General features: G+C 33.8%; 1 protein-coding gene across 1 annotated transcript; it reads right to left on the bottom strand.

Moving 5' to 3' along the window:
- Positions 1-9,630: 9,630 nt before the first annotated feature.
- On the bottom strand, positions 9,631-24,795 carry LOC140177466 (uncharacterized). The gene is made up of 3 exons (XM_072210578.1): positions 24,411-24,795; positions 22,909-24,178; positions 9,631-11,149 (listed from the first exon to the last, which is right to left on the bottom strand). Exons 1-3 carry the CDS (start codon positions 24,793-24,795, stop codon positions 9,631-9,633), a joined length of 3,174 nt encoding a protein of 1,057 aa, XP_072066679.1.
- Between the last annotated feature and the right edge of the window lie 327 nt (positions 24,796-25,122).

The raw sequence follows: 25,122 nt of genomic DNA, 5'->3' as shown, positions 1-25,122 counted from the left end.
AGTGGTAGCTTCGGTAGTTAATAACTTAATTACATCTTGGCCCTGCATCAGCATTGCCATGCTGAAACTTTCAACCGTTCGATGGAAGTATAAAATGGACTAAGAACCGTTGGATTGTCGAAGAGAAAGCATGAAAGTTTTGACTTTTGAATGAATTACCATTTTTACTCGTTGAATTTTAAAAAGCTTACAAAGTTATCAATGAATAAATTTAATATCTGGATATTTTTGTCTAGAAACTATTTTTGATAGATACAAAACTATTTTTATTTATTGATAAATTTAGTAGAGTATTAGACTTTTATAAATAAATTAGTTAGGGATGATAATGTGGTGAGTACATATGGATAAAGATAGATTTTTGCTTTATTTCATTTTATTCTATAATAACTTGCATAGAACCGTCCTACTCTTAACTGTGAATAGTAAAAATTTAAACTCATATAGGATTTTTTATTTATATAAATTAAATAAATATTTTATTTACAGAAATAAATAATTTTAAAAATTATTATGAAAATATATCATCTACTTTTATCTTTTTTACAGATAATTTTTTTTAATTTTCATATATCTCGTTTACTGTGTAAACGAGATACATTAAAAATTATCTCGTAAACGAGATAGATGTATTTATAAATATAAAAATATATTTTTAAAATAATAAAAAATATTAATTATTTAAATTAGACCATACATTTCAAATAATATGGGAGATGGATTATTTTATATAACAAGAGAAACGAACAGTTTTAAAAATGTAATACTATTAACACGTTTATTTTTCCCTACCGTTGAGATGATTGTTACACTGCCCACTATTAATATGGTTATCTTTTTTCTAAGTAGCCACTGTTAACACCATCGCTTCTTCCATTACTTCTATCACTGACTATTTTTTATCGGAAAAGCTCTATAATTTTTTCATCTAAGTTATTCAAGTAACTTCAATCACGCGCCTCCCCAATTCCCTTACGCGTTTATTATACACGCGCCTCATATAACGTAAACCTTGTTCTCTTCTCGCGTTTTCGTTCTTCTTCTTCTTCAACCTAATAAAATTCGTGGTTCTCCTCTGTTCACATTTTTCTTCTCTACTCGCATTCTTCATTATTGATCTGCATTGAATTCAACGTAATAAGCTCTGTCGTTCTTCTTCTTCTTCATTTTCTTCTTCGATCTACACTTCTGAATGGAAATAATGAATGATTCAACTTCAAATCACTGAGGTTATTACGTTGAGACAGCTAGGAAATGATTGCCGCATGCTATAACAATAATCTTAAATACTGAACAAAATAAAAGGAGGCCATCGAAACCAAACAACATTCATTTGGTGAATCAAAATCACAAAGGCCACCGAACCGAACAATGTTCATGTGGTAAATAAATGGTGATCAACTTTCAATCAACAAGAATAGTATTTCTCCTCCTCTTCCTCCTCATCCTTCTTCTTTCAAATTCGCGCACGTAGGTTCTTCTTCTGCTTCTTCTTCTTCTTTCAAATTCGTGCACGTAGGTTCTTCTTCTGCTTTTTCTCCTTCTTCTTTCGTTATAATCATCTCCAACAACACCAACATTTTTCTCGGTTAAGTGGAGTTGCTCATTTTGATTCACTTGATTGTTAATGTATTCAGTTGAGTCCTTGTGCATGCAGAAATATTTTTCTTATTGATTGAATGTTTATCACATTTTATTCAGCACAAGATTGGTGTTCGGTTCAGTGGTATTGGTCATTTCGGTTCACCTGATTGTTATGTGTTCAGTTGACTTCTTTTGCATGAAAAAATGCTATTCTTGATAATTGAATGTTTATGACGTTTTATTCAGCACATAAATGTTGCTCGGTTCAGTGGAGTTGCTCATTTTGATTTACTTGATTGTTAATGTGTTCAATTGAGTCCTTGTACATGTAGAAATATTTTTCTTGATGATTAAATATTTATGATGTTTTATTCAGCACATGACTGATGTTCGGTTCAGTGGAGTTGGTCATTTCGGTTCATTTCTGTTCTGCACAATTTAAAACTCTTCCTCCTCACCTTCTACTGCTTCTTCACCAGGGAGAGAAAGAGGAAAATACAAAAAAAAAAAATTACAGCAGCAATAACAACAAAAGAATAAAGATAAGGAGAAAACATATGAATAAGAAGGAACGCGAAAAAGAAGGAGGAGAATGAGGAGGAGGAAGGCGAATCTCTGTTACTATTTTCGTTCGTTTCTAGTTGTTCCTTGCCAAATCTTCTCGCGATTCTTCTCCAGTAGTGGTTTTCGCAGAGAACGTGACTGAAGTTTGAGTGATTTTAAGAGAGATTCGAAGAGAATGAGCGGTTTCGTGTTAAAGAAGAAGTAACATTTTTCGTAATGAGCGTGAAGAATTTCACTCGTCATTAATGCACGTGACTCTATTTGGACTTGGGCCAATTTGGTTACATGGTTACATGGATGTGTAGCCACCCGATTTTTTATTAGGATTTACACTAAATCAATTCAAATAATACTTTAACTTTTTAATTGAGATATAATTTTTAACGGACAAAATTTTTTAATTTTTTATGTACTCTCTTGGTATTAATTTTTAAATTTAAATTATATATTTCAAATTTCGTTTCTTGCATATTAAAGTACACAAAAAATTATATATATTTTAAATTATATATATTAATACTCAAGAAAGTATATAAAAATTTAAAAATTTTGTCCGTTAAAAATTATATCTCAGTTAAAAATTTAATAAACAAATTATATCTCAATTAAAAATTTGAAGTATTATTTAAATTGATTTAATATAAGTCATAATAAAAAATCGTCGTAGAAGAGTGGGTAGTTAAAAAAAATAATAATAACCGTACTATTTATGTGCTTTCACTTATTTCAACGCTTGAGACGAATAACATGTTAATAGTGTTTCATCTTTAAAATCGTCCATCTTCTTTATTATATAAAACCGCACGTCTTTCCTATTATTTGAAATGTTCCATTTTAAGAGTTTGGTCCAATTTAAATTATTAATATTTTTTTATTATTTTCAAAAAATATATTTTTATATTTATAAATATACATATATCTCGTTTACAAAGTAAATCAAATATATAAAAATTGAAAAAATTCATAAGTGTAAATGAGATATATTAAAAATCATCTGTAAACGAAATAATAGTAGATAACATATTTTCATAATAATTTTAAAAATTATTTATTTTAATAAATAAAATATTTATTTACTTTATATAAATAAAAAATTCTATTCATATAACGATTTTCACATACATAATATAAATTAAAATAAAAATTTAAAATAATATAATATTATTAATTATTTCATTAATTATTTTATATATATTATATATTAAAAGTATATATATTTTATATACCAAAATGAGTAGAAATGCTATTATTTTTTTTTTTTGGTGACTAGTAGAAATGGTATTATTTAAATCCAACCTCACTTCGCTAAAAATTTGTCCCACACCTATAGACAGGTCATTATTCATTTCGAACAGGTACATTTGTATTCTTAATTTTAAAAAAAATTATCTGAAAAATAATTATTTTTCAGCCATATTAAAATATAAACTATAAATCCTTATTAATCGTATTTTTAAATTTTAAATTCTAAATTTTAAATATAAACTATAAATCCTCTAAAAAGTGAATGTTAAAAAGCTTATTACAATAAAATTTTACGTTGACTAATTAAAACTGAGTCTTTTATACTACGTAGTCAATTTGAAATCCAAGTTTAAACTATAATTTAAGCAACATTTTAACATTTATTTGATCAATTTAAGTAAGATTTTAAATTAGAAAATTTTGAAATGGATATATGTTCTAAAATGTGTACCTAAACGCAAATGAAAAAATGGGCTTGAATTGGTGCGGGATGATGGATGAGGGATATCTGCAAAGAATTTCAGTATCAAAGTCATCATATATTTGAATAGAATATATGTAAAAATTAGATGAAATTTTTTTTAGGTTACATTTAGAAAAGAAACTGAAACCAAAAATATGAGATTAGGAGACAAAAATAATAATATTTAAAAAAAATAAAAATTAATCTAAATAATTTAAAATTATTTTATTTAATATTAATTAAATATCATAAAAATAATTATATAATTTTAAATATAACAAATATATAATTACAGATATTATATGTATAAAATTATAAATATTATATTATATAAAATAATTTTAAATATTATCTCTTTAACATCATTTTTATTTTTGTGTAAGATTTATTTTAGAATTGAGCATAAGCACAATTCCTGAAAGAGACACGACTATAACTTGCTTCCATTGCACCAATCCATACAACAGGTAGTTTGTGTTTTTCTTATTATTATTATTATTATTATTAACAGACGTGCAACAATAATTACAAGTAGAATAAGATTTCAAAGTCAATTATGTTAGTATATGACTTCACCAATCTAGAAACAAAGCAAAGACACTTTATAAGCACTAATTAATTCTCTTTGAGTTGGTCAACTCAAACATTATGAACTAATTAATTCTATATTTTTCCTTTGCATCACATGATTCTTTTTTCTTTTACTCTAAAATTACACATGTTTTTCTATCAGAGTAAAGTATTATTTCTGTCCCCAATGTTTTTTGGATAAGTCCTAAAGTTGTCTCTAACGTTTCAATCGTCCTATTTAAGTCTCTAACATTTTAAAACTGACTCAATGTTGTCCTGCCATTAGGAATCTGTTAACAGAATTGACGGCGGGACAAAATTGAGACGATTTTGAAAACGTTAGGGACTTAAATAGGACAAAAACGTTGGGGACAAAAATGATACATAGAAATAAATTTTAATTTTATCCTTCAATAATATCAATTTTTTACTATACATATTATTCAATTATTTTTTAATCACATCTAAGTAAATTACACTTAATCGTATTACTTTTATTTTAAATAAATAATTTTTTTATAATTTTATTCTTAAAGATTTTTAGTTATCATGAAATGTTTGTAGAATGACTAGTATATAAATTTGCAGAAAAAAAAATTTATAGACAATAAAATATAAATTATACATTTTGTCTCTAATGTATTATGTATCAAAATTCTTTAAAATTATAAAAAAATAAATTATTTAAAATGAAAGTAATGTGATTAAGTGTAATTTATTTAGATGTAATTAAAAAATAATTGAATACTATGTATAGTAAAATATTAATATTATTGAAAGATAAAATTAAATTAAAATTTATTTTTATGTATCGTTTTTGTCCCTAACGTTTTCGTCCTATTTAAGTCTCTAACGTTTTAAAATCGTCTCAATTTTGTTCCGCCGTCTATTCTGTTTACGGATTCCTAATGGCAGGACAACATTGAGTCTATTTTAAAACGTTAGGGACTTAAATAGGACGATTGAAATGTTAGGGACAACTTTAAAACTTATCCCAAACGTTAAGGACAAAAATGATAGCTTACTCTTTTATATTAAAAGTAAACCCGTAGACCAGGTAGCAAACAAAATATTGCTGTTCAAATATTAACAAATTATTACTGAATTAAGGAGGGTAGCTCAGTATACAGACATTCTGCGTTTAACTTGAGAAAGGACCGTATTCACAAAATATAATATATACCGTTTAACTTGATAATTATATTAGTGGCTGTTTTCAAGACTTAAATTCGTGACTTTAAAATTATACAAAAACAACTCAATTTTTACTCAAATTGTTACCGAATTACAACCTCATAAAACATAAAGGACTCTAACTAAATTAGCAAAATACTGTATCAGGTGAACTGTTACATATATGTGCTTAGCTAGTTGGTTACCAAACATGAATTTGAAAACCTAGCAAACATTATCCGTCAATTAACCATTTCTCTTAATCAGTTAAATATTCGGGTGAGATAATTTATGATATAATATTAATTTTTTTTATCGTATCTATTCTTCTAAATAAATAGGATTATGCATGGTCCATACTTTAAATTTGAAGGATAAATTTACTAATAAAATCATGATATTAAGAATAATCTTACAGTGAAGAATGAGGTTTTGGAGAAATTTATATTGCATATATTTATTTGAGAAATGCTCAAACACTAATAGAATTTATTATTTTTGACTATTGTTTTTAGTCATTAATTCAGTTCTTTTAGTTTAATAATTTAATAACATATTTTTAATATACATTTAAATATTAATGACTTATTAATGACTAAAAATAATTAAAAAAATACTTAAAAATTATTAAAATTTATTATTTTTTACCATTACTTTTAGCTATGAGCTAAATTCCTTTGATCTAATGATTTAATAACATACTTTTAACTCATATTTTTAAACATTGATGACTAACTGATGGTAAAAAATAATAAATTCAAATGACCTTCTAATATTTCTAAATAATAAATTTTACTAACCTTCTAACATTTTTTTTATTTATTTATAAATTTAATAAAAATCTTCATCAATTTTTATCTCTTCCCAAAAAAATTCTCACTATATAAAACTAATTATGTCTGTACCTAACAATTTAGGTTTTAGAAAAGAAGAAATAAAGGATCCAAGATGTAGTACGTAGGAAACTAGGGTTAGAAAAACACAAGTTGATACCATTGTTTTGGGTTTCAAATTCATGAGCACCCATGTGAATAGATGCCCCATTTGGATGGCAACTTCATTCATGTCTAACGTAAGAGTTAAGACCCATAATAATATAGATCAACTACTACCATATCATCATCATCAAGATCAAATGGGTCCAAATACACTGCTTCTTGGAATAAATGCATGCCTAATTGTTACGTTGTCCTCAAATACCTCAACATTATTTCTTGTGCTATAAAAACTGCTTTGCGTTTAATTTTTTTTATTAGGAAAAAAAAAGTAATTTTATAACTTGTCTTTTATATATAGTTAATAAAAAATGGTTGAAATTAAAATTGATTTGAATTACAAGCTATTTTGTTTAGTTCATTTATTTAAAATTTAAAGCTAATTCTTTTTATAATAATGTATATAATACGTGAATAATATATATATATATATATATATGGAAAAAATTTGGTAACAAAAAAGTTTCAACCATAATTAGCCAAAACTTTTCATAATATACTTTATTTACATCATTTAATAACAGTTTTATTTTTTAACCCACTCTCTTATCATTCCATTTATCGTATTCTTATCAACTCTACTTATTAATGATATTAATTATAATATCATATCCCTTACTACTAGGTATTCTTGTATAATTAATATTTTTTTTATAATTTAATTTTTATATTTAAGAATATAATAAAGATTAATAATAATAATTAATAACGGTTATGATTTATCATTATAATTGATTCTTGTTCTGCTCCTTCACCTAATGAAGATACATAATATCACATAAATTCAATAACTTGCTAATGAGAAAAATAAAAAACTAATAAAACAAAGGCACACTTGCTAGATAATAAATCTCCCCCTTCTTCCTTGAACCACTTTCCTTCGTCTTCACGTGAGATTTCATTTATATTATCAAACACCAAACAACATTTTCTGACTCTTTTTATTTACGTTAGGGATACATTCATTGTATTTGTACGTGACGCATTAATTAATTTTCATTTCTATATTTATTTATATATATTTTCTAGTAGTATCTTTATACGTTGTGGTTATTGTGATCGAACATATGTATGTTTCAGTTGTTTTGGCAACTTTTGGTTATTCCCTTTACGCAAACTCGGTTTATTATTATTATTATTATTATTATTATTATTATTATTATTATTATTATTATTATTATTAATTAATTAATTAATTAATTAATTAATCATATAATTTGAGAGCTATATAGATTAGACATTTGACACTTGTAATATAATAAGGACATTTGTGACTTGTGAGATATACGGCTTAATTTATTTATTTATATATATAAAAAAATTTTGCTATAAGTATATATATATAACCTATTTTTAACACAAAATTCAGGAAATGTTATACAGAGAGTACAGCTATTAAATAATAGTATATATTATCATTTATAAAATGTATTAATGTACGTAAATTGTATATATAAAAAAAAATACAAATACAAATTAAAGAGACAAACATAAATAAATAACTAGCTATATAACTCGAGAGGTATGAATAATAAAGTGTTATTAGAGTTACTGAAAACATGAATGGTTGGATATTTCAGATTAATGATTTGACCCGCAACTAAATGAAGCTTATATTTATTTGTATATGATATTAATACTAATTAAAGTGCCAAACAGAATGATTAGATTGACATTTAAGGTTGTCGTGTGATGCTAATAGCACTTATCCGCTTTTCCAGCAGTGATTAGAGGCCGCCATCAAGTTTAATTTCAACACAACACACTTCTTAATTTTACTATTTGAAGCTACACATTGAAAGCTAATTTATAAAGTCCCACATTATCCACAAATGAATGTTTCAGAAGTGATAACCTTTTTTAAGTGTGAGATCATTTTTACCATTCAAGCTAATATTTTTCGAAGGTAAATTAGATTCATTTAATTTCTAATACAATTATATAATTTTGACTTCAAAGTTAAAACATGCATTTAAAAGAAATTTTCTAAAATATAAATAAATAATTTGAGATGTATTTAGGTAAAAAATTTGGCACAAAAATGGTCAGAATGTGAAAGATCTCATCAATCGTAGTAAAAAGATTTTAATAGTCGAAAGAGTTTAACAATTAAAATATGAAACAGACAATGATAAAAGAAAATAAAAAACATTAACTTTAATAGTTAAAAACTTAAAATAGCTTATGTTAGCGTTCAAATTTATTTGAGGTTTAAGATTAAAGATTATTTGCTAAAATTTAAGATTATGCCAAATAGTTTTGTGAAATTTTATGGAAGAGAGGATCAAGCTTTTATTAGACTCTGTTGTATGAGTCCAAGAGTGAAGCAGAAATCAAATTGAGAAGAAAATCAAGAAGTTGAAAATGGAGGAGCTCTGTTTACAAAGAATATAAAATTGGAAGAGAAATGAGAATTAGCATTGTGCAGTTCTCTAATTGATGAAAAATGAAAACTAACTTTTAAGTAAGGATTTCACAAGCCATTTATACATATTAACACGTGCAGCAAGCTAACTACAACTAACTACACTTCTTAACAACTGGCACTAATAATTACTTCACAATTTCAGCATTTGTTCCTTGCACTTAAGTTACAGCCTCCCTCAAACTAGGGCTATGAATATCTAAGAGTCCTAGTTTGGAAATATTGGTTGCAAGGGGGCCAGGTGCCAAAACTTTTGTGAGAAAATCAGCTAATTGGTTCGAAGAGGACACTGACATTAAGTGGGTGAGTCTAGAGAGGTGTTGGTTGCGCGCGGTATGGCAGCCTACTTCTATATGCTTTGTTCTCTCATGAAAGATAGGGTTTGTGGCAATGTGGATGGCGGATCTGTTATCACAGAACAACATAATAGGTTTTATGACTGGCATTTCCAAGTCCCGCATGATATACGATAGCCATTGAGCTTGGCAAGTTGCAAGAGCCAACGCACGATATTCTGCTTCTGAAGATGATCTAGCAATGGTGCTCTGTTTCTTACTTTTCCAACTGATTAAGGATCTTCCAAGATAAAAACAGTGGCCAGTGATGGATCTTCAAGAGTCAGCACACGTTGCCCAATCCACATCTGAAAAACAAGTGATTTTGAGATCATTGTCTGCTGCAAAGAAAAGGCCAACTGATGGGCATCCTTTCAAGTACCTTAACACCTTCTGAGCTGCTTGCATGTGAATATCGGTGGGACAATCAATGAATTGGCTAAGCCTCCCTATAGCATAGGCTATGTCTAGTCTGGTGTTGGTTAGATAAAGCAGCCTCCCAACTAGTTGTCTGTAATGAGTTTTGCCTTCAAGCGCTGTACCACTATTCTGAGACAACTTAGAGGCAGAGGTGTAGTCCATGGGTGTGCTGGCTGGCTTGCATTCCAAAAAACCGTGATCCTTTAGAATGTTGACTGCATATTTGCGCTGGCACAAGTGAATTCCTTTTGAGGATCTTGCCATTTCCATACCCAGAAAGTATTTAAGATCACCCAAGTCTTTAATCTTGAATTTCTGGTCCAGCAGTCTTTTAATGGATTCAATCTCATTAAGGTCGTTGCCAGTTAGGACTAAGCCATTGACATAGACCATGATGATCGTGACACTTTGAGCAGTGATTTTGGTGTACAGGGAGTGATCTGATTCTGATTTGTTGAAGCCAGCTGAGCTCAGAGTTTCTGTTAATTTCAGATTCCATTGTCTGCTTGCCTGCCGCAATCCGTAGAGAGACTTTTCTAATTTGCAAACTGAATTCGAATCAACATTTGGATGTTGCAGACCTGGTGGCAGCTTCATATAGACTTCTTCATTGAGGTCTCCATGCAAAAAAGCCGTGTTTACATCCAATTGTTTGATGTGCCAATTCTTGGCCACAGTCAGAGCCAATACTACTCTCAATGTTGTCATGCGAACCACTGTGATGAATGTGTCAATGAAATCCACTCCTTCAATTTGAGTGAAACCTTTGGCCACTAACCGAGCCTTGTAACGTTCAATTGTCCCATCAGAGTTGAATTTGATACGGAACACCCACTTGCATCCTATGGCTCTCTTGCAATGAGGAAGTTTCACAACTCGCCAAGTTTGATTTTTGTCCAACGCCTCCAGTTCACTTTGGATTGCTTCTCTCCAGCAGGGGTGACCAGCAGCTTCCTCATAGTCACGAGGAACAACATTGGTAGTGACGGCCAGAGAAAAAGCTTTGTGCTTTGGACTAAGTGTATCATAGGAAATGTGTTGTGAGATCGGATACCTACTAGGAGCATTGGAAGTGGAAACAGTGCTATTTATCTTACAATGGTAGTCCTTTAAGTAAGGTGGTATTCGTTTGACCCTAGATGATTTTCTAAGTGCAATTTGGTCATTGGTATCTGGTGTAGGTGATGCATGTAATGAATGGACATTGATGTTGTTATCTAGTGTAGGTGCATGAATGTGTGGTTCTTGACTGTTGTGATCAGTATATGCTATGTGTTCGGGTGTGTAAGTGTTTGTGTCAAAGTTTTGATGAAAAGACAGTTGTGGAGTGTTCTGAGCAGTGCTGCGTGTTTCATGCGTTGAAGATGAGAAATTACTATCAACAAAAGGAAAGTCATATGCAAATGGATCAAAATTATGCACTTGAGCATTATTGTTGAGTTAAGAAATTAACTAAATTAATTAGTGATGACAAACATTATTTTTGGCAAAATAAATAATTAGAGTTGTTTAATTAATAAGTGTATGTTACTAATTATTTATGTTATGTTGCAGGCCATAATTAAATTTAAGCAGCCCAAGTTGAATGAATGACAAAACAAGGCTAATGGGCTGAATGGTAAGTATGAATAAATAAAGCCCAAGTCATTCATCTCAAACAAATTCATCAAAGAAGCATAGCAAGACACCACGGGCTAAAGAGAGAAGAACCCGATCCAAGCTCAATTGTTTTTCATTTTCCCACCATTTTGCTCAACCAAAAGCAACGTTCCTCTTCCTTCTAATCAAGTCACATCAAGATTTCAGAAAAAGCAAGAAAGAGAAAAAGAAGAAAAGCTTCTTCCATAAGCCATTAACCAAAGAAGCAAGAGAGAGAGAGTTGAAGCTTGAAGCACAGAAGCTAAAACAGAAATCCCAAGCTAAATCAAGCTTAAGAAAGGTAATCCATCTCATCTTGCATGCATCAAGATCCTCATCTCTTCTTCCCAACTCTCTGCACTACCCGAAAATGGCATTGAAGGGAAAGTTGTTCGCTGCCCTATTCTGCTGTGTATCTACGGTCTTAATCAAGACTTGGGGACCAAGTTGGTGTTCAATGGTTCAGATTTGGTTGACCATGAGAAGATTTCCATGGTTACTGTTTTGTGGCTTTCGGTCAAGTTGGAAAAGTCAGAAGCAAAAGTTCTACTTTGATGCTTGAGAAGAAAAAGTAAGCTTGTGGGTTGGTGAAGCTCAAGGCTCAAGGTGTTGACATTGGAAGATGAACTCAGCCACATGCAAGGAGATATAAGGAGTTTGCTGTTCATTCAGAAACTAAGGAGAGAAAACCAGTGAATAGAGGTTTTGTTCTGAGAGAGCTCTTTGAAGAAGTTCAACTAACTGGACAGTGTAACCTAATCAAAGGTGTATTCCGCCAGTATGAAGAACTGAATCAGAGGCTTGCTAATCTGGTTTTTCGCATAGCACAGAGGCTGTTGATGAAGTCAATCTCCTTCATGTTTTACTGATTGTAATGTACTTTTCTAAGCTTATCTTTCTGTAATTTCTTGAGAGAAAAGGCATTGTGAGAAAGCTTGAGAAAAAGCCATGAGTGGAAAAAGGCTGAGAGATACACTTGAGAGAAAAGCCTAGAGTTATTTTCTGATTTCTTTAGGTTGATTAAGTGTCTTGTATCTAGTATCTGAATGGTATCCCTTTCTTAGTTGGGTTAGCACTAAGAGGTATAGTTAGGTATTAGCATAGCCAATGTCAAGTTAGGTTAGAACTTGAGTGTGAAAGGATTGGGTCAATCCTATGTTATTGGTGTATGTAATACTGTTTACTATAGTGAAATTCTTCCATAGTTGTGGAGGAGACTGGATGTAGGTTGCATAGCACAAGGCAACCGAACCAGGATACATGCTGGTGTTAGCTTTTCTCTTCTCTGATGTGTTCTGTTTTCTGATATTCATGAGACAAAAATAAATTGTCTCATAAATTTCCGCTGCTAAGTTACAACAGAATCAGAATTACAAATTTGTTTAAAAAGGGTAACAACAGTAATTAAAAGGAAGGCATAGATTCAACCCCCCTTCTCTAAGCCTACCACAACCTTCAATTGGTATCAGGAGCTAAGGTCTCAAGAATCAAGCTTAACCGCTTGGAGCAAAGATCCAATGGCGAACAATCTGGGCACAACCACAATTGCCTACACCCTCACTGAAGGCCAGTCAAACAACCGGCCACCTTTCTTTAACGGAAAGAACTATTCCTACTGGAAAGAAAGGATAAGGATCTTCATCCAATCCATTGACTACAACTTATGGAAGATCGTTGTGAGTGGTCCCAAGATCCCAACAAAAACAAGTGCTGATGGAGTGGTGACTCCGAAAGAAGAAGCTGAATGGAATGAAGATGACAAGAAGAAGATAGAGCTGAACGCTAAAGCAATCAACCTTCTTCACTGTGCTATCAGCTTTGAAGAGTACCGGAAGGTGTCTAGATGCAAGACAGCCAAAGAAATCTGGGAAAAACTCCAGGTTACACACGAAGGCACTAAACAAGTCAAAGAAACGAGGATTGATATGCTGCGAAAAGAGTATGAGATGTTTAGCATGAAGGATGGAGAAAGCATTGATGAAGCATTTGAGAGATTCTCAATCATAATCAACAACCTTGATGCTATGGGTACAAACTATGCAGAACAAACCTTGGTGAGAAAACTCCTTAGAAGCCTCACAAAAGAGTGGGAAAACACTGCCACTGTCCTAACCGAGAGTAACAACATAAGTCCCATAACCTATGATGAGCTGAGAGGAAAACTCCTTGCCTATGAAGCCACACACACAAACACAGACTCAAAGAAAAAGGGAATAGCCCTCAAGTCACAAATAGAACCAAAAGAGAGTGAGTCTAGTGATGGTATTTCAGATGACGAACTTTTGTTTTTTGCTAGGAAATTTAGAAGGATGATGAAAAGCAAGAGCAAATACAAGGGTTCAAGTTCAAAGGAGCAAAAGATGGACTTGAGCAAGGTGACATGCCATCATTGCAAGGAGGCTGGACACTTCAAGTCAAACTGTCCAAAGCTCAAAAAGGAGGACAAAGACAAGAGGGAAAGGAAGAGAGTACTCATGGCAGCTTGGGAGGATCTTGAGAATGACTCAAATGAAGAAGAAGAATCTGAAGGAGATGACAAAGACTGCTTCATGGCTGGAAACAACAATCTTGATGAGGTAAACTATTATGATTTGACCATTGAGGACTTGCATGTTATTATTGATGATCTCACTTTAAACACATCAAAACTGCTTGATAAATACAATGAATGCAGATCTGAAAGAAATGTGTTAAGAGCTGAAAATGAATTTTTAAAAGAAAAAGTGAAGGAAACTGAATGTGCTTTGGACATCATTGAAGAAAACAGATTTCTAAAATCTGAACTTGAAAAATTAAAAGGAAAGCATATTGTGGATCCTTCACATGAGTTAATTGCTGAAATTTGGTCACTCATATGCACAATGCTTCATTGAAAAGAGAGTTGTAGGAAACAAAGTCTACAATGTTGTTTGTGATTTCAATGCACTTGGGCAACCAAGATGGATTAACTTCAAAGGATCCAAATTAATTTGGATACCTAAGGCTACTTGAAACTCATCATGCAAATTTGCCTAGCATCCAAGAACAAAAAGGACATGTGGTACATGGATAGTGGATGTTCAAGGCACATGACTGGAAGGTCAACCTACTTCATCAAACTAAATAAGTATGATGGAGGTTTTGTGACCTTTGGAGATGATGGTAAAGGTAAAATCATTGCTGTTGGAAAAGTAGGTAATGAGCAATCTACTTTCATTGATGATGTACTTTTGGTTTGTGGTTTAAAGCACAATCTTTTAAGTATAAGTCAGCTGTGTGATTTGGGATATTTAGTTGTTTTCAAAAGGCTTGAATGCTGTGTTGTTAATGAAAAGACAAATGAAGTGATGTTTGTTGCCAAGCGTTTCAATAATATGTATGGACTTACTCTTGATGAACTAAAGAATCAAAATGTAGCTTGTCTTCACTCTAAAGAATCTGAAAAGTGGTTATGGCACAAGAGATTGGGCCATGCAAGTATGTTTCAAATAAACAAACTTGTAAAGAAAGAATTAGTAAGAGGTCTTCCTTTGATAAAGTTTGACAAAGACATCACTTGTGATGCTTGCCAAATGGGAAAACAAACAAAAAGTTCTTTTAAACCAAAGGAAGACATCTCTACTAAAAGACCACTTGAGTTGCTACACATTGATTTATTTGGTCCAACAAGAACTCAAAGCCTAGGTGGTAAACATTATGGTTTAGTAATTGTGGATGACTACACTAGGTTTGGTTGGGTTTTATTTCTTGCACACAAAAATGAAGCCTTTTCGGCCTTTGAACCTTTTTGCAAGAAAATTCAAAATGAAAAGGATTTGAAAATCTCTTCTATAAGAAGTGATCATGGAACTGAATTTGAAAATAATTTGTTTGAATCCTTTTGTGAGGAATTTGGAATATCTCACAACTTCTCTTGTCCAAGAACACCACAACAAAATGGTGTTGTGGAAAGAAGAAATAGAAGCATACAAGAAATGACAAGAGCCATGCTTTGTGAGAGCAATGTTCCAAAATTCCTTTGGGCTGAAGCGGTTAACACAGCTTGCCACATTTTAAATAGAACAATCATAAGGAAATTTTTGAAGAAAACCCCTTATGAACTTTGGAAAGGCTACCCACCAAACTTAGATTACTTGCACATCTTTGGATGCAAATGCTTTGTTTTAAATAACAAAGAAAATTTGGGAAAATTTGATCCAAAGGCTTATGAGTGTTTGTTTGTTGGATATTCCACAACTAGTAAAGCATATAGGGTTTATCATCAAGATGCTAGAATTATTGAAGAGTACATACATGTTACATTCTGTGATACTAACTTGGTGCAAAGCATTTTGGAAGATGTTGATGCAGGAAATCAAGCTCAAAAGGAGGATGAGACTGCTCAGAATCATGGAAAAGAGAATTCTGGACAAGCTGAACCAGAAACAGCAAATAATGAAAATTCAAGAGACAATTCCATTTTGTCTCATGAATCTGAAGGAAATTCTGCAGACAGCAGCACACAGAATCCCTTGGTGACTGAATCTGCCTCCAAGTCCACCAGACCTCGTGAATGGAGATTCTTGAAGAATTATCCTGAGGAATTTGTCATTGGGGACGTCTCTCATGGAGTGCAAACAAGGTCCTCCACTAGAAAGGCAAATGAAGGATCAAACATTGCCCTTCTTTCACAAATGGAGCCTCAAAACGTCAAGGAAGCACTTAGTGACCCTTCTTGGGTTAAAGCTATGGAGGATGAGCTTCTTGAGTTTGAAAAGAACCAAGTGTGGACGTTGGTTCCAAGGCCAAGTGGAAAGAAAGTGACCGGCACCAAGTGGATATTCCGGAACAAGTTGGGAGAAGATGGTAGCATTGCAAGGAACAAGGCAAGGCTGGTGGCACAAGGATATGACCAAGAAGAAGGAATCGACTTTGATGAATCCTTTGCCCCTGTTGCCCGAATGGAAGCCATAAGACTTCTCTTAGCTTATGCTGCATTTTGTGGTTTTAAATTATACCAAATGGATGTGAAATGTGCATTTTTGAATGGAGTGATAGATAGAGAAGTGTATGTGGAGCAGCCTCCTGGTTTTGAAAATAAAGAGCATTTTGATCATGTTTTCAAACTATCTAAAGCTCTCTATGGTTTAAGACAAGCTCCTAGAACTTGGTATGAGAGACTTAGCTCTTTTCTTTTGAAAAATGGTTTTCAAAGAGGCACCACTGATACAACTCTATTTATCAAGAATTCTAATGATTCTTTTATCCTAGTCCAAATATATGTTGATGACATTATTTTTGGATCAGCCAATGAATCCCTTTGTTCTGAATTTGGAAAACTCATGACAAGTGAATTTGACATGAGTATGATGGGTGAACTTAATTTCTTCCTTGGGCTGCAAATTAAACAAACTGAAAAAGGTATTTTCATTCATCAAGAAAAGTATGCCAAGGAATTAGTTAAGAAATTTGGTATGGAAAATGCCAAACCCATGGGAACTCCCATGCATCCTAATTCTAAATTAGATAAGGGAGAAACTGAGAAAGATGTTGATGAGACTAGGTATAGAGGAATGATTGGCTCTCTTATGTACTTAACTTCCTCTAGACCCGATATTGTGCAAAGCGTTGGATTGTGTTCTAGGTTCCAATCCAAACCAAAAGAGTCACATCTTTCTGCAGTTAAAAGGATCATTAGATATGTTCATGGCACATCCAATTTTGGTCTTTGGTATCCTAAGATTGATGATTTTTCTGCAGTTGGTTATTGTGATGCAGATTTTGCTGGTGATAGAGTTGATAGAAGGAGCACTTCTGGTTTATGTTGCTTCCTTGGGAAGTCCTTAAATGTATGGTCAAGTAAGAAGCAACCAACAGTGGCTCTTTCCACTGCAGAGGCTGAGTATATAGCTGCTTCTTCTTGTTGTTCTCAGCTTTTATGGTTAAAAACACAGCTTGCTGATTACAAATTAAAAGCTGAAAATATTCCCCTGCTGTGTGATAATATGAGTGCCATTAATATTTCCAAAAATCCAGTTTTGCACTCTAGGACTAAACATATTGAAGTGAAATTTCACTCAATAAGAGAACATGTCCAAAAGGGGGATATTAGTATTCAATTTGTTAAATCAGAGGAGCAATTAGCAGATATTTTTACAAAACCATTAGCTGAGGATAGATTCTGCATGCTTAGGACTTGTTTAGGAATTTTGAGTTATGATTCCTTGTTTGAAAAGTGCTGATGTATTTGCTGGAGCTTTTTGTCTGATAAACAGGTATGAGACAATTCTGGGCAGGTGATGAACGTTTCCCTCATGTCAACGTGTTCTGGGCTTGCTTCAAGTGAAAAATTGATCTGGACCAACCTCAATTCGGATCTGGGTTGTCCTATATGTTTCATTAAATCTAAATCACCTCAAGGCCCAAATATGAATGTTACAATCTTGTGTGTTAGTTTTTTGATGACTTATGTGTTTCATGAAAAGTTTTCAATAAAGGTTTTGTGGCCCAAAAGATTTTCAAGAGGATCTAATTTTGGCCCAAAAGGGTGTTTCAGGTTAATATTGTTGTTTTAAAAATTTTAAAATTAATTTTTAAAATCAAATAAAATCTTTTTGAATGAGGTCATGTCTTTTCAAGTCTTTTCAAATGGTGATGCAGTTGCATGGTTTTGGAAACTTGCTTTTTGGGTACGGTTACCAACACTCCCTCTCTTCCCTCCATAACTCCTTCTCCATCACTTCGGTTTTCACCACTACCCTTACTGCTCTCTCTTCTTCTTAAATTGAAACTAACCAAATGAGGAAGAAAACCATTGCAAAAAGGGCTCCTCGAGAGAAGGTTTTCAAGCTACCCACAAAGCCATCCACTCGCTCTCAAGACCACACCTTTACCCCTTCTCCTTCTCCTCCTACCTCTCCTCATCGCTGTGACCCCATGGCTCGGACCAAAAACACTCCCAGGTTTCCTGCCTCTGCCAAGCCGACGCCACCACCAAAGGCCACACCTTCCAAGCCTGGCTCCTCAAAACCAAGTTCAGCAAAGCCTGGCTCCTCCAAAGGCAAACGTCAGGCGACTGAGGAACCCATACCCGAACCAACACAACCAAAATCCAGGTCGGTTCCAATGCGATCTCAACGAGGTAACACTCAAGTCCCTCTCCAGAATGTTAAAGAACCAGACATTGGACCTTTTGATCACAAAGCTCACTTTTTGACTTCTCATTCGAACTATAACCCTTATAGATTCAAATCTGCCATGAACAATGATTTTTATGAGAAGGTTATCCAGTATCGTACCCTTTGTCCCTCTTTTCTCGCTGATTTACCATCTTTGAAAAGAAAAGGTTTTCCTTTTGTTGATAACTTGATTTTTCTGGACTGGAATCACCTTTTTGATATCAAAAAACCTGTTTATCCCTTGTTGGTTAAAGAGTTTTATGCAAACATGACTTATCATGAGGGCACTGCTCATTCGTATGTCAAGGGTCGAGATATCGTTTTAAACAATGAGACCATCAGTGATGCCTTGAAGTATACTGATGTTGGGCCCTGTGCCTACACGTCAGTTAAGTGGGATGAAGGAGTTGGTGTCTCTTACAATGATGCCCTGGCTAGTATTTGTGAACATATCTCCTTGATAAATGGTATTACACCCACACACAAAGCCCTAGGATATGAACGTGCTCAGTTGCACCGCATGGTCAACCACATTATACTTCCTCAAAGTGGTTCATATCAAAGGGTTTCATACACTGACACTCTTGTTTTATATGCCATTCTCACCAAAACTGAAATTTCATTTGCATATTTGATGGTAAGATACATGTTTGATTCTGTTAGAAGTGAAAAGGACAAAGCTCTACCTTATGGCATGTTTCTAACTTGTATTTTTGAGTATTTTGGTGTTGACTTGACCAATGAGAAATATGAGAATAGACATTCATACCTAAAGGGGGGTGGTTCAGTGAAACAGAACAAAGGACCCACTCGATCTGAACGAGTCGTCCTAGATGATGAAGATGAGGATTTTGTCCCTGAGGATTCCACTGCTCCTTCCACTGAGGGGACCTCCATTTCCACTGGGAAGAAATCCACTCTGCTGAATGTGGTCAGGGATGTTGCTCAAGAGTTTGTCTCTCAATCGAACCACTTGATTGAATTGAGCAAAGAGAAAAGGAAGCTGGCTAGCAAGCATGAGAACTTCCTGAAGAAGTCAAGGGATAGGGTGACTGTACTGATGACCTTCATTGATAACCTTCAAAATGATGAAGATGCTGCCACTGATGTTGAAGAGGATGCTGTTTCGAAAGGGAATGGTTCTGATGCCTAGGATTTGTCTCATAAAATCTGCTGACGCTGCTCATTTTGTCTCATAAACTCTGTTTTATTTTGCTACTGTTTAATATACCTTTGTTGTCTTGGATAACTGTAATAACTTTGATTGCTGATGCACTTTTAGCTATTTATTAAGCTATTTTGGCTGTGCACTGACCTTTCTTGCAGGTTTTATGGTACTATTTTTGTTGTCCTCCCTTGATGACAAAAGGGGGAGTAATAGCTCTGATTGATTCTGATTAATTCAGTTGAATGATGCCTGCTGATTTTTCTGATATGTTGATGCTGATAATTCTTTTCTGAACTATGTTTCGGATTAGAACTGAACTCTGTTCTTGCAAATTAATTTTGTTTTACAACTTGCCTTGGCTGTTGTCATGATAAGTATTACTGGGCTGAATATGTGTTGCTGGTTATATAGAATCTCTTAGTCAAGTTACATCTTGAATAGCTCCTTTTTAAGCTTAATGTAAACAGGAACAAAAGGATCGAGCATAGATTCAGGGGGAGCTACTGTTGAAAAGGAAAGGGGGAGCAACACATTAACAAGCAACATCATTCAAAGGGAGTTTCTAAAACCTTACTCAAACTCATTTCCTTTTGATTATTGCTTAAATCATGTTTGTCATCAAGGGGGAGATTGTTGAGTTAAGAAATTAACTAAATTAATTAGTGATGACAAACATTATTTTTGGCAAAATAAATAATTAGAGTTGTTTAATTAATAAGTGTATGTTACTAATTATTTATGTTATGTTGCAGGCCATAATTAAATTTAAGCAGCCCAAGTTGAATGAATGACAAAACAAGGCTAATGGGCTGAATGGTAAGTATGAATAAATAAAGCCCAAGTCATTCATCTCAAACAAATTCATCAAAGAAGCATAGCAAGACACCACGGGCTAAAGAGAGAAGAACCCGATCCAAGCTCAATTGTTTTTCATTTTCCCACCATTTTGCTCAACCAAAAGCAACGTTCCTCTTCCTTCTAATCAAGTCACATCAAGATTTCAGAAAAAGCAAGAAAGAGAAAAAGAAGAAAAGCTTCTTCCATAAGCCATTAACCAAAGAAGCAAGAGAGAGAGAGTTGAAGCTTGAAGCACAGAAGCTAAAACAGAAATCCCAAGCTAAATCAAGCTTAAGAAAGGTAATCCATCTCATCTTGCATGCATCAAGATCCTCATCTCTTCTTCCCAACTCTCTGCACTACCCGAAAATGGCATTGAAGGGAAAGTTGTTCGCTGCCCTATTCTGCTGTGTATCTACGGTCTTAATCAAGACTTGGGGACCAAGTTGGTGTTCAATGGTTCAGATTTGGTTGACCATGAGAAGATTTCCATGGTTACTGTTTTGTGGCTTTCGGTCAAGTTGGAAAAGTCAGAAGCAAAAGTTCTACTTTGATGCTTGAGAAGAAAAAGTAAGCTTGTGGGTTGGTGAAGCTCAAGGCTCAAGGTGTTGACATTGGAAGATGAACTCAGCCACATGCAAGGAGATATAAGGAGTTTGCTGTTCATTCAGAAACTAAGGAGAGAAAACCAGTGAATAGAGGTTTTGTTCTGAGAGAGCTCTTTGAAGAAGTTCAACTAACTGGACAGTGTAACCTAATCAAAGGTGTATTCCGCCAGTATGAAGAACTGAATCAGAGGCTTGCTAATCTGGTTTTTCGCATAGCACAGAGGCTGTTGATGAAGTCAATCTCCTTCATGTTTTACTGATTGTAATGTACTTTTCTAAGCTTATCTTTCTGTAATTTCTTGAGAGAAAAGGCATTGTGAGAAAGCTTGAGAAAAAGCCATGAGTGGAAAAAGGCTGAGAGATACACTTGAGAGAAAAGCCTAGAGTTATTTTCTGATTTCTTTAGGTTGATTAAGTGTCTTGTATCTAGTATCTGAATGGTATCCCTTTCTTAGTTGGGTTAGCACTAAGAGGTATAGTTAGGTATTAGCATAGCCAATGTCAAGTTAGGTTAGAACTTGAGTGTGAAAGGATTGGGTCAATCCTATGTTATTGGTGTATGTAATACTGTTTACTATAGTGAAATTCTTCCATAGTTGTGGAGGAGACTGGATGTAGGTTCCATAGCACAAGGCAACCGAACCAGGATACATGCTGGTGTTAGCTTTTCTCTTCTCTGCTGTGTTCTGTTTTCTGATATTCATGAGACAAAAATAAATTGTCTCATAAATTTCCGCTGCTAAGTTACAACAGAATCAGAATTGCAAATTTGTTTAAAAAGGGTAACAACAGTAATTAAAAGGAAGGCATAGATTCAACCCCCCTTCTCTAAGCCTACCACAACCTTCAATTATGCTTTTGGTCATTATTTGCAATGTGTAAATCAGTTTCTTGTGTGAAATATGGAAAATGGTTTTCATAAAAGATCACATTTCTAGATGTGAAAATGGTTTTAGACTTCAAATCCATGAGAGTAAAGCCTTTGGTGCCTTCTTTAAATCCCAAGAAAACACATTTTCTAGCACTTGGGTCTAGTTTGGTCCTGCCATTTGTAAGTGTTGATGCATATGCCAGGCATCCGAAAACCCTTAAATTTGATAAGATTGAAATTTTGTTGAAAATAACTTCAAAAGGGAATGCATTGTTGAGAAATTGAGTAGGTTGTATATTAATTAAATGCACAGCAAGTGTTGTGGCAAAGTTCCAAAAACATTTTGCCATGGATGAATGAAAAAGTAGTGCTCTAGTTACCCCCAAAATGTGTTATATTTTCTCTCCACTATCCCACTCTATTGGGGAGTTTCAATACATGATGTGTGATGTATGATGCCATTTGATGCATAGAAGGATTTTATAGAAAATTCAGGACCATTATCACTTCTTATGCATTTTACAACCTTTTTCAAATTGAGTTTGAACCAGTTTTACAAAATTCTTAAGAAGCTCCGCAGTTTTCGATTTTGTTTTCATGCAAAAAATCCATGTATATCTGCTCTTATCATCAACTATGGTTAAAAAGAATTTATGACCATGTATTGAAGGAGTTAAAATAGGTCCCCATATATCGACATATAACAGATCAAAACAATTGAGGGATTCAGTAATGCTGTAAGAAAAAGGCAATCGTTTTTGCTTTGTCAAGTGGCACGAATTACATGGGTTTATTTGTTCATTACAAGCAATAACAGGATAAGTTTTATGCATTATTTCTAATCTATGTTGGAAAATGTGTCCTAATCTAAAATGCCAAAGTGCATGCGCTACAGTATGTGAATGAGCATCATCTGCAGGTGCTTTATTTCTTGTTACAGCTGCTGCAATAGTCAGATGTGGGTGATGTGAATTATGCATGAAATGGTTATTTGTGTGTGCTGCATGCGCTGCAGTATGTGAATGAGCATCATCTGCAGGTGCTTTATTTCTTGTTACAGCTGCTGCAACAGTCAGATGTGGGTGGTGTGAATTATGCATGAAATGGTTGTTTGTGTGTGCTGCATGATTAAAAAACTGACTATCCATTGTATAGAGGCCATCAGCACATTTAGCTACTCCAATCCTCTTTAAAGTAATTTGGTCCTGGATCTCACAGATTTTATTATCAATAAGCATTTGGCACTTTAATCCATTTGTCAATTTTAAAACAGAAATTAGTTTGAAGTCAAATTCTGCAATGAACAGCACATTTGAAAGATATGATTGATTAGATAACCTAATGGTACCAATGATGTTACTGATGGTTTGGTTACCATTTGGTATTCTAACAATTATGGGGTTGACCTGTTGATAAGTTTCAAAATCATTTAAATTGAATGTGACATGGTCAGTGGCCCCTGTGTCAATGACCCAGAGGTGTGATTTGGCAGTAACAAAGGATGAAATATTACTACTGTACTTTAAAATGATGGTTTTACCTTGACTCATTTGAGGATTGGCTGAAGAAAATTGAACCTGAGGTGTGACTTGAGATTGCAGCTGAGCTTCCTGTCCTTTGAGAATTTTGATGATAGCTTCCCTTTGGTGTGGAGTGAGATCGAGGCTTGACGAGTCATTAGCTTTCTTCTGGCAATCGATTAGACTGCATTGGCTGAGATCATCACTTTTCTTCTCAGCAGATGCCTCAGCAGCCATGTAATTGATGCTGCTAAACTGCCTTTGCCTCAAATGAGGTGGCAAACCATGCTTCTTATAACATGTGTCAATTGTGTGTCCTGGTTTGTCGCAGAAGGTACACTGCATCCTACTGTCTCTTCCTCTTCCAGTTGCATTAGATCTTCCTCTTCCTCTGCCTCTCCCTTTATTTCTATCATCATTGAAGTTTGGTGTTATTTTGTTGAGGAAGATTTTGGTTTCTTGAGATTCATTAAATTGTCGCTCCTGCTGTGTGAGCATGGAAAAGGCAGTGTCGATGTCAGGCAGAGGATCCATAAGCATCAATTGTGATCTAGGAACAGAATATTGTTCACTAAGTCCCCTGAGAAATCTGGTTGTGTAGTCTTCGCGTCTATACTCCCTCGTGACTTTCAATCCACAAGAACAAATCACAAGATTCACAATTAGGAACGGGCCTGAAATTGTCCAAATCCTCCCAAATTGATTTCAGCTTTGTGTAGTAAGCTGTTATACTAGCATCTCCTTGCTTCAATTGAAAGAGTTCCTCTTATAATTCAGCCACTCTGAACTTGTCACCTTGATAGTATCTGCGTCTTAAATCTCTCCAAAGATCTGAGGCATTGTTAATCTATATGACACTTCCTGCGATATCTGGACTCAAAGACAGATTTATCCATGACACAATGTACGTGTTGCACCTCTCCCAGGCTTCGAATAAGGGATCATTCTCATTTGGTTTTGTTATCGAACCATCAATGAACTTCAATTTGTTCTTTGATTTCAAGGCTAATAACATGGCTCTGCTCCAAGAGTTGTAGTTATGTGCATTCAATGTAACTGGAATTAAATTATTACCAGGACTTTCACCAGGATGCAAAAAATACGGACTTGCTAGATCTTGCATCGGATTGACTGTGTTCTTTGCCACATGAGCTTGGATTGCTGAAATCTGACTTAGAAAGTTTGCAATTGATTGGGGATCCATTGAATTGAAGTTTGCAGACTGATTTTGACTTGCTTCCATTGTCAATCAAGATTAAAGAAATTCGAAGAAATGTTGAATCGAAAGGAATTTCAAGAACAGCTCCAAGAAAAGGAACGAAATCTGAGAAAGAGAAAAGAGAAGAAGGGGAAGAAAGGCAAGAAATTAACCAGGTCGATGAATCTGTGAAGATGTCAGATTCAGATCTTCCACTCTCGGTCTCGCTAATCGGAGCAATAACATCTCCTCCACGCTCACCGCACCATGTGAAATTTCATGGAAGAGAGGATCAAGCTCTCATTAGACTCTGTTGTATGAGTCCAAAAGTGAAGCAGAAATCAAATTGAAAAGAAAACCAAGAAATTGAAA

Source organism: Arachis hypogaea, chromosome 13, assembly GCF_003086295.3.
Source record: "Arachis hypogaea cultivar Tifrunner chromosome 13, arahy.Tifrunner.gnm2.J5K5, whole genome shotgun sequence".
NCBI classification, from domain to species: Eukaryota; Viridiplantae; Streptophyta; class Magnoliopsida; order Fabales; family Fabaceae; genus Arachis; species Arachis hypogaea.
This window is presented reverse-complemented; position numbering and strand designations above follow the sequence as displayed.